This window comes from Lytechinus pictus, chromosome 1, assembly GCF_037042905.1.
Source record: "Lytechinus pictus isolate F3 Inbred chromosome 1, Lp3.0, whole genome shotgun sequence".
Classification (NCBI taxonomy): domain Eukaryota; kingdom Metazoa; phylum Echinodermata; class Echinoidea; order Temnopleuroida; family Toxopneustidae; genus Lytechinus; species Lytechinus pictus.
The window spans coordinates 44,141,869-44,152,528 of NC_087245.1; the positions used below are offsets into that span (position 1 = coordinate 44,141,869).

At 35.7% G+C, this 10,660-nt stretch overlaps 1 protein-coding gene across 1 annotated transcript; it reads left to right on the forward strand.

Annotated features, from left to right (window-relative positions):
• Positions 1–1,332: 1,332 nt before the first annotated feature.
• On the forward strand, positions 1,333–8,848 carry LOC129263517 (carbohydrate sulfotransferase 3-like). The gene has a single exon (XM_064103897.1). The coding sequence runs from the start codon at positions 4,236–4,238 to the stop codon at positions 5,724–5,726; it is 1,491 nt and encodes a 496-aa protein (XP_063959967.1). The 5' UTR covers positions 1,333–4,235; the 3' UTR covers positions 5,727–8,848.
• Positions 8,849–10,660: the final 1,812 nt, after the last annotated feature.

Sequence of the window (10,660 nt, forward strand, 5' to 3'; positions counted from 1 at the left end):
GTTATTGACGTTCAAACAGTCTTGTTGTACTTTCTATGGGGATCCTCAAATTGGCAAACATGCTTTAAAATGGCTGATTTTGTGGACAACCCTCCATTTGTTTTGTATACAAATTTTTAGATTTTCCCCATTATTTTACATTATTTCACATCATCTCCTCCTGGCCTTGACATATGTTATGCTCGGAATGAGGCAATATGCAATTTAAAAGACAATAGGAAAAATCTAAAAAATTGTGTACAAAATAAATGGAGAGTTGTCCACAAAATCAGCCATGCAGGATAGATAGCTAAAGGGAAAGAAAAATAAGCAATTCAGAGTAAATTACATAATAAATTAAGTAAAGTGAGTAAAGTAATTGAATGTAATTAAAAATAATTGACATAAATTTAATCCAATTACAATTACTTTCCCTTTAATTTTTTTCAATTACAAAATACAATTACAATAGTGTAACAAATGGAGTACTATAATATCACCGGTGGCGGACAGCCACTATAGGCCTACGACGCCGGGCGATTCATGTGAATTTAAACGAAATACATGTCTGGGATCATGGATCATATTTATTTTCACATAAATACGGTTTAGAAATTATATTTTATTTCTTAGTGACAATTCAAGGCTTGAAAATTCGTTTCCTTTTTATAAATTACGAATTAATAAAGTGGTTTATTCAACTTCGTGAAAACATTGAGGAGTTTTGTATAGCTATGTGTATTTTGTTTACAGGCATAAAATTGAAATTGCCCACAAGCCTTTACCAGTTTTAGGATTATAATCTGCATAAATCACTAATTCGTGGAAATATTGTTGGCATTAGTCTAAACAAGAAGCTTGGTCTGAATCAGTAATAAAGCATATCCTGCTTTATGTTCCAAAACACTAATTTTACATGGATAATAATTTCTACCTATCAATTATATCATGACAATGTTATCATGTGTTACTTACCTTCTCACGAGTAATTGACGCAAATACAAGCGCGTGTTTTTCTTGCAGTATATTATATATTATTGTGAATTAAAAAGCCCTGACAAAAAATGTAGAAAGAAAAAGCAGGGGAAAAAGGTACACGAGAGAGATTACATCTTCGATGTTATTCTGTATAACGTATGCCAGTGGCGTAAGTATAATCCGAGCAGGGGGGGGGGGGGTTACAGGAATATATTGACCTAAACCTCAAATTTTGGGGGCATCTCCCTAATCAAAGGATTATGTACACGACGGGGTACATAAAACTTGTTCATAATATCCATTTTGGGATGACATAACAGGCCTATCAAAATTTTCTTTTTTGATGGCTGGTGTGATGTTTTTTTTTTTGGTGATATAAACAACTTGATTAGACTGGACAATTACAGTGCGTATATATATGCGAGTGAGCGAAGCAAGTGAGCAAATTTTCAAAAGTTAGAAGACGAAATGGTATCCAAAAACATCTTTCAAGTACGGGAGAAAGTGAAAGCCTGCGACGAGTGAGCGTAGTGAACGAGCCTTGAAAAAAGTCGCTTCAGTCATTTGAAATAAGAGAAAAATGAGATGTATCAATAACGAAAAGAAACTTTAGAAGAATGGTAATAAGAAAAAAATAAATTGTCACATCAAAACGAGGAATGAATCGAGATTTATTCAATGAAAACTATTTTACACACTGGGTTGAGGTGAGATGAGATTAAAGAAATACTATAAGCCATCACAGACAAAAATAAACCGTTGCAATATCACATAAACTCGCAAATGCAAAGGAAACAAAATTTCACTGAAAGGAAAGACTGTGAATAATTATTTTTAGAGATGATGGAACATTCAAAATTTTGAAAAAACTTTCATTTAAATTTGATTACGTTATGTTATATGATTCAATTTTGAATCTCCTGCAAGTAATGGATATAATTGTGGTTTTTTTTTTTCATTTCATTTCAATTGTAAAGATAGGTTAAAATATTGTAGTCTTGTAGATTATAAATTTTGTGATGACAAACGGTTCTCGCAATGATTATTGAAAATGTTCTAGACAAAACAGGTCTTGATGAGATCTGATAATTGCCGTCGTTTTTAAATGGCAAACAGCTGGTTAAATCAAGAGGTCATTTCCACAGATTTCACACGGAGGTTACTTCTTAATTTGTAATGTCCCTTCTAGGAGATCTCACTGCCTTTTATATGAATTTCCATCTACTAGAAGCATTCAGCTATATTATTTCAAAATTAGAACAAGTTTGCTATTTCTTGTAAAGAACATCTCAATGCAATCAACACATTAGCAAAAATACCCGTTTTTTATTGTATTTTTCAGTGGCTTGGGCCATTTGTCGTCTTGAAGTCGCTCTTATCTCAATTATACGAAGAGCTTTAATAAACGGCCCCCTGATGAAGGAGGTCACAAGTTGAGTTTACATGTATGTCATGTTTTCTATAAATGAAGAGAGCATGCAGATTTACACATTAATGATAATGTCAATTTATTTAATATTAAAGGAAATGATAAGCAGGATCAGTGCCCTCTAAATTAACAAACCTTCACCTTGTCAGTTTCTCTCTAACTTCGATTTATGTTGAGGTAAGTGGCTCTACGTTCGAAATACAAATTGATTTAATTTATGACTTTATATAAAGGAAATAAAATTGACAAAAGTAATTGGTAATTGTAATTGAAAACAAAACCCGGGTAATTATAACTAAAGAAAGTAATTGAGCTCAACCCTGTTGCCAAGCCTAATTCCTGAAATCGCAGGCAGACATAAGTACATTTGACGTCACAATCACAATTTTAAGGAAACCAAAACCCAAGAAGAGAAGCAATCTTATTGGAAAGAGTAAAATGAGAGGAACAATTTAAAAAGAGTTTCATCAAAATCGGTTATGAAATAAGCAAGTTATGGACGTTTAAAAAGTCTTGTACTTTCCATGGGGATCCTCAAATTGGCAAAAATGCTTCAAAATGACTGATTTTGTGGACAACTTTCCATTTGTTTTGTACACAAATTTTCAGATTTTCCTCATTATCTTTCAAATTGCATCTTGCCTCCTTCTGAGCACAACATATGTCATGGGAAAATATAATTCATACCACATATGTCAAGGTCAGGAGGAGATAATGTGAAATACGTAAAAAAAATAAAGGGGAAATCTAAAAATTTGTGTATAAAAAATGGAGTTATCCACTAAATCAGCCATTTTGAAGCATGTTTGCCAATTCCGACTACATGTACTCTTAAATCACAGCGACGGATTCTGATGTTTGATTGGTTAAAAGTAGAACCCCATAGACGGATCCAAGGGGGGCCGAGCCCCACCCCCCCCCCACCCCCATTGGCGGAGCAAAAAAAAAGAAAACGGGGAAAGAAAGAAAAAAAGAAAAAGAAGGGAAAAGAGAGGAGAAAAAAGAAGTGGAAACATAAAAGGAAGGAGACGAGTGATTAAAATAAGATGAGGGGAAGACTTGGAAAATAATTTTCAAAATCTTTCATGTCACTATAAAATTTTCGCTCGCGCTTCGCGCTCGCACTGCCTTTTAGGTGATTTACATATCTTGCTCAATATGGAGCTTAAAATATCCAATTTTGAAGTCAATATACAAAACATATTTCAGCTCGAAATCGAACTTTCATTATTTAGTTTGATTTACAAATTGATTTTTAAACAGTGCTCTGTAACAATTTCTGTTTTATGGTCTGAATATTAACATTTACTGCTTGCATAAAATGACTGGAAATATTTTTGACTGGCGGAAGAATTAGGGCTATTTTATTGTTTTAGTTGATAAATTTGATCCAATCATAGTTATCTTCATATTGCGATTTATCTTTAAAATGAGCTGGCTACGATACCCTTCCCTGGTCAGATATGGAATGTCACATATATATCCTATCTAATGGTAGTAAACATTCGACCCTCTTATTTCACGTTTATTTTCTATGAATTTTTCATAAGTGCCATTGATTTTAACACACAAGTCTATGGGGAATGTCTTACGCGCGTGACACCTAGTGAGATGACTGTACGGATGAGTGGTTCAAAACGATTACGTAATGGTATACAACAATCAATCGCGGTCTACTCTTTATTATGGAGTCCTTGCTTTCTCCGACACTCGTTTTCTTTATTTCGATGGCTTATTGAAATGGCAGTGTTTTACCTGTAGCACGGGAGAGAATGTTTGCTCTAGGAGAAAGTGAATACTAAGAAATGTGTTATTCGGGGTCACGGATCGGTCTTAAACAAATAAAGACATGGACAATTACCAGTCAACAGTGTATCAAGACAGGGAATTGCTTGCAAAGGCAAGCGTCTTACAGTGTAATGTGCACCATGAAAGTGTAAAGCACGCGAATATACTTTGTGTTTCTTACCACCACCAACCAGTTGCCGGATCTGAAGGAACCACGCTAAAGGCCATTATGAAATTAAAAACCCGGATTAACCTACTGCTATGTGGAATTCTGTTGGCTCTGGTGTACTACACCTTAAACAATGCCAGATTTCTGGAAGAGTATACGAAAACTAGGAACGCTGTGTGGATGTATAAAGGCGAGATACGCGTAAAAACTCATCGCAGTGATTCTGTAGATAATGACAGTGTATTTTCTTCTGTCTGGGAGAATGATACGGAAAGTGACAGTGAATGGAACGACGCATACGAGACAGAAAGTGCAGAGAATGGTACTGATCGGGCACCTGAAGGAAGACGGGTAGAAGAAAATCCGAGGGGCGGAAATTCTAGTGGCGTTATTCACAGGACGGTTTCGGTTTCATCCCGTAGCGAACTCGTTGTAATTATCATCCTCGCCCAGTGGAGATTCGGCTCAAGTGTCATCGGTGAGCTCTTCAACCAGAACCCTGGTATTTTCTTTATGTTTGAACCGCTATGGGTGGTGGAGAAGATGGTGACACTATGGCGTTTACCTGGGCCATTTGCTCCGGAAACCTATTTCTACCAGACGAAGGTCATGAGAGACTTCGCCAAGTGTGATTTTAGCGATGAATTCATCGGTGTTGTTAACCTGACGAACCACTGGGGAGGAAAGATGCTCAACCGTGCAATTTGCAAGAGAACAGGTAACGGGTGTAAAATCCCTAATGCAGAGTGGTTGAGTAACGTCTGTAAGAGTTTCGAAGGTCATCTTGCTGCTAAGCTGATCCGTGGTGACTTCGACACCATTAAACCCCTCATCGTAGACGACCACGTCAACGTGAAAGTGATCCATCTAGTTCGTGATCCTCGCGGCTCTGCAGCATCTCGAATAAATTACCTGTATAACATCGCAAAGAACGAAAAGGCCCATCCCAAATACTCTAAAGTCGGTCGCCTAGAGCCGCTCCAACTTTTTAACTTTGATATAATGCACAGCGACTCCATCATAGGCATGTGTAGATGGTTGCGGGAGACGACAAACACTTCTGCAAAGACATCTGACTGGCTCATTGACCGCTACTATCTGTTGAAGTACGAGGATTTTGCAAATGATCCGATTAGAGTAACCGAAGACCTGTACAATTTCGCAGGACTTAAACTCCCGCACAGCGTGAAAAAATGGGTCTCCCAAAACACGCAGGCGAAAAGTAGTGCTCAAGGAACATTCGCCATGAAGAAAAATTCAAATCTTACAGCGACACATTGGATGCATGATCTAGGTTATATTGAGATCCAGCAGATCGAAGCTGAATGCTCAGATGTAATGAAAATATTAGGTTATGAGCTTTATGATAATTTACAGCATTGATGGTAGGCTTGTGTAAAATAGTTATTTATTCAATATTTATACGAAATAATCTACTATTTCATCAACTTTTCTGTATAATTGGCTACGAGCATTATGTTGTCGATCTGCTACTGCTGCGGTTTCAAAGATTATGTTCCAAAAACTTCTATATCCCTAGATCCTACCAATAAAAGCAAAATATTATTAAGATGTAGGCCTATTGATCAGTTCTCTTGTTTGCAAACTAATGCTCATTTAGTGTTCGAGACTCGAGTGACTGGCCAGCATCTGGGGCCTGCAAGTTGAACTACGTAACCCCTTCTTAAGTCAAACGACACTTTATTTCCAACCAATCAGAAGGCGCAATTAGGACTTCGATTCTTTGAATTGCTTTTAAGTACAAATTTCTTCATATGGCCCATGTATAGAACGATAAACCATGCGAATAGCTAATATGAAGATTATTAAAGGTCCTCCCAATAAAAGTTGATTTGAATATAAGGAGGAAAATCAAACATAACGCTGAAAAATTTAGCACAATCGGATAAGAAAATAAGGGCATTTCAAAGCCACGTGGTCTAAGGCGCCCGACTACACGATGAATGTCCGGGGATTGATTCCCTGAAAGGCATTCATTATCTACAATGCTTTTTTATCTTGCATCAACTAAATGAAAATGCTCCATGCATTATTGATACGAACGTGTGTACGTGTTAAAAAAAGAGTCGCTTAAAGGGGAAGTTCACCCTGACAAAAACTTTATTGTAAAAATAGCAGAAAAAATAATAGAAAATATTGCCGAAGGTTTGAGAAAAATTCATCAAATGATTAAAAAGTTAATAGAATTTCAATTATTTGATTTGTGACGTCATATGCGAGCAGCATTCCTACATAGCGAATGGTAAAAATTCAATGAAATGTCATTTTCTTAGAAAATTGAGAATGGTTTTCACTGTACCTTTTGTATATCAATAGACAAATGATTTCACACCCGATAATGAATAGAAAACAAAATTAATTCATCAGGAACCATGCAAAATTTGAAATTCATGCATTTTATATTACATAACACATGGGGCAGCTGCTCGTTTATGACGTCACAAATCCAAAACTTTGAACTCTAATAACTTTCTTACTCTTTAACAGATTTTCCTCAAACCTTCACCAATATTTTTTACTATTTTTTCTGCTATTTTTGCAACAAAGTTTTCTTCAGGGTGAACTTCCCCTTTAATTACGAGCACATCCTGGTCGGTATGCAAATGATGGCACCGATGACGTCACCCACTCACTAATTATTTTGTATAACATTTTATGATATAATTTTCGAATTGAAAGATGTAACACACTGATTTCTCCCTTAACATATGGAATTCATGTGATCCAATAAAGGGTCTCCTTATATTGTCACATCTGCACAATAGGAAATGGTGTTATACAACAAAATAAGAAGAAACGGTGAGTGCGTGCAATTTTAACTGTTTTTGGAAAATAGGCAAACCGCAAACTTGAAAAAAAATACAAATCTTTGTATTCGATCGCGACTACATTTTCAGTTTTGTTTCTTGTTTGATTATGTTTTCTAAATATTTATCTAACATAGGCTTTGACATATACATTCTTTCAAAGGAGAGTGTTTTTTTTTTAGAAATGAGTACCTTATCGAAAATATTTTTTTTTTAGTTTACCCCCTAATGTATTTGAGTACATTGACAGTATGTTGGGCCTAATGCTAAGCACATCTGGAGCCCTATCACGATTATTATGTATCCCTGAATTCACAGTGTTTAAAGGACAAGTTCACCCTAACAAAAAGTTTATTTTATTTATAAAAAAAATCCAACAAGCATAACACTGAAAATTTCATCAAAATCGGATATAAAATCAGAAAGTTATGACATTTTAAAGTTTCGCTTGATTTCACAAAACAGTTATATGCACATCCTGGTTGGTATGCCAATGATGAGACTGATGACGTCATCCACTCACTATTTCTTTTGTATTTTATTATATGAAATGTGAAATATTCTAATTTTCTCCTCATTGTCAAGTGAAACAACGGTAATTCCTCCCTGAACATATGGAATTAGCATTGTTTAATACTATATGGTTCAGTCAAGTTGGTCCACAATGTCAAATTTGTAAAAAATGAAATATTGTATAATTCAAACAATAAAAAACAAAAGAAATAGTGAATGAGGGACATCATCGACTGCCTCATTTGCATGTCACTGAATTGTGCATATCACTGTTTTGTGAACAATAAGCAAATTTTTAGAATGTCATAACCAGAAAGCTTTCTTATTTTACATCCGATTATGATAAAATTTTCAGCGTTTGGCTAGTTTGATTTTTCTCTATTTAAAATAAACATTTTTCTGGGGTGGACTTGACCTTTAAACACACCTGTTTATACTGTGATGTTATACATGCGAGATACCCCGAAACCGAAATACTTGTACACTATTCCATGAAATGAAATTTCCTCAGACCATCCCCACAAAAAACACGATTTTACAAGCACATTTCTGTATAAAATTTTTATTTTAATCAAAGCCATAAAACATGTCGAGTACTAACATTCACATCATACATAATGAGGGATGTGTTTGCATGTTACTCCCGATAAAACAAAACTCCCCCCCCCCCCCCAATAAAAATGAATAAATAAAATAAATTAATAATAATAATAACTTTAGTAACTTTGCTCGATTTTCGCCAAACTTTCATATTTTTTTTATCCTCCTGAATATTCAGACAGAATTGACGTCATGGTGGGCTTGACATTCAAGCTCAACGTGTAGTGTATATATCGACAGTTAATATGTAAATCAGGAAATGTCCTACATGTCTGGATTGCTTCCAGTTCCAGGACCCCATTTCATTAAGGTATTCACAGAAAGGATGCAATTCATTACCAGTTACCATAGTAACGGGACCTCTCACCCAATCTAGACCATAGATATCACTGGATTTGTCATTACTGGACGATATTTTGTCGATCAGAGATGTTTGTAAGCATTTAAGAAAGTGATCATGATGATTATTCCTCAGTTGTAGTCAAGATGATTGTAGTATGCAAACTATATATTAGTATATATTTAATATATAAAAACAAATAAAGCACATTATTACGCATTCAATGATTGGCTGTCAGTGATGTTGGTAACATTGGTGGACTCTAAGTAGCATATTGTGGAGCGGGGGGGGGGGTTCACGTGCGATGTTTTTCTTAGAAACACGACTGTAGTTTGCTTAACTGGAGAGTGGGCTGAAGTGGTTGTAGTGCTGATGGTGATGAGACCCGATGTTATGATATCGGAGATAGTTATGGGCATCCCCTGGGTATTTTGATTGCGGGGGGGGGGGTGGGGCGACTAAAAATGACGTCATTTTGTCCTCATTTGAATGAACGGGCTGTTGAATAAGCTCTTATTTTTTCTTCCCTTCTTTTCTCTTGTTAAACTTTCCTCCCTTTTTTTTACTTGGGAAAATCATGAGGGGATCCACCCCATAACCCCCCCCCCTGTGGTTAGGGGTGGTTAATGATTATGACAGGGATGGTAATGGTGGTGTTGATAGCACTGGTGACGACAACGTGGTGGCGATGATCACGACGACAGTGATAGAGAATGACGGTGAGACGGATGATGACAGCAATAATCACGATTATTACGATGACAATAATCCTCGTGATTATTGTTCTTATGATATTGATGAGCCAAATACAATTTTGAGAGGGCCATACATGATTATGTTGGCAAAATCAAAGTTGAGAGCGAGCGAAATTAGCGAGCAAGAATTTAGACCTTTCTACTACAAAAATATGATTGTGTGATAGATTTTAATATAATATTAAGACAAATACATTTCACCCCTTTCCTTTCCGACTCTTTTTATTTCTTACGCCTTTTCTTGGTCGTGAAGTCTTTTGGGGGTCCATGACCCCAGCCCCCCATCAGTGATGGTTACCACACTAATTATGGTGATTATAAAGATGCAGTTGACGATAATTATAAGGTCATAAATTGTGGTGAATGTTTATACCAAAGGTTTATAATCTACTTTGATGTTGTTTTCCAGAAGGAAACAAATAACTGACCGCACTATCTTGTGATATTGTATTCAATATAAAAATTGAAGAAAAAAAAAGAAACCCAAACGATTCGGTTCTAAACAAGAACGACTCTCCTTTAAAATTCAAGGGCCAATTATAAATTTTTGCAATTAAGAGCTAATTCTCCCAAACAAAGTCTGTGTCTACACAAAGTAGAATCAGCTCTGTGTGTTGTCTCCTATGTTATAAGTTGCTGGTCTTAAAATATACCTTTTGAGATAACTAGTAGTGATAAAGAAGATAAAATGGTCTATAATTTTATTTGTGTAGAGAAACTACATGTTTTTTGCGAGGAAAGGTACCTGTTTTGCAACTTTGTGACATAACTATTGCGATATGAATGTATTGGGTATTGAATTTTTGTGTTATAATTCAAGTGGGCCTATATTACAAGACTACACTGCTGAGAATGGTGCATTATGGGTAATGAACCTGGCCAGATATGAGGAGTTGGGGACTAGCGGTGGGGTTATTCAGATTGCTGGTTCGTATACCATCTACATGAAAAAAATGTACCATATTATTTAAACTATTTTATTGACTTCCATCTAGGGCTATTATTATCAATGAAACAATAAATAAACAATTCAACAATGGAGATCCTCCTGGTAAATTACCAATGAGTTTACTGCTAACTCGTCCACTCATCACATGGTCTACTTACATTTAGTCTATTGCCATTCCATCCATCAACATATCGTCTACCAACCATTTGGTTCATTAACCATTTTGTCCAATCACTTCGTCCAATCACCATTTCATCTTTGACCATTTCGTCTCATAACCAGTTGGTCTTATATCCATTTCATTTTCATTCATTTTGCAAAATTTAACACTA

Coding starts and splice junctions, on each gene's coding strand:
- LOC129263517 (XM_064103897.1), top strand. CDS start 4,236: ATGGACAATTACCAGTCAACAGTGTATCAAGACAGGGAATTGCTTGCA.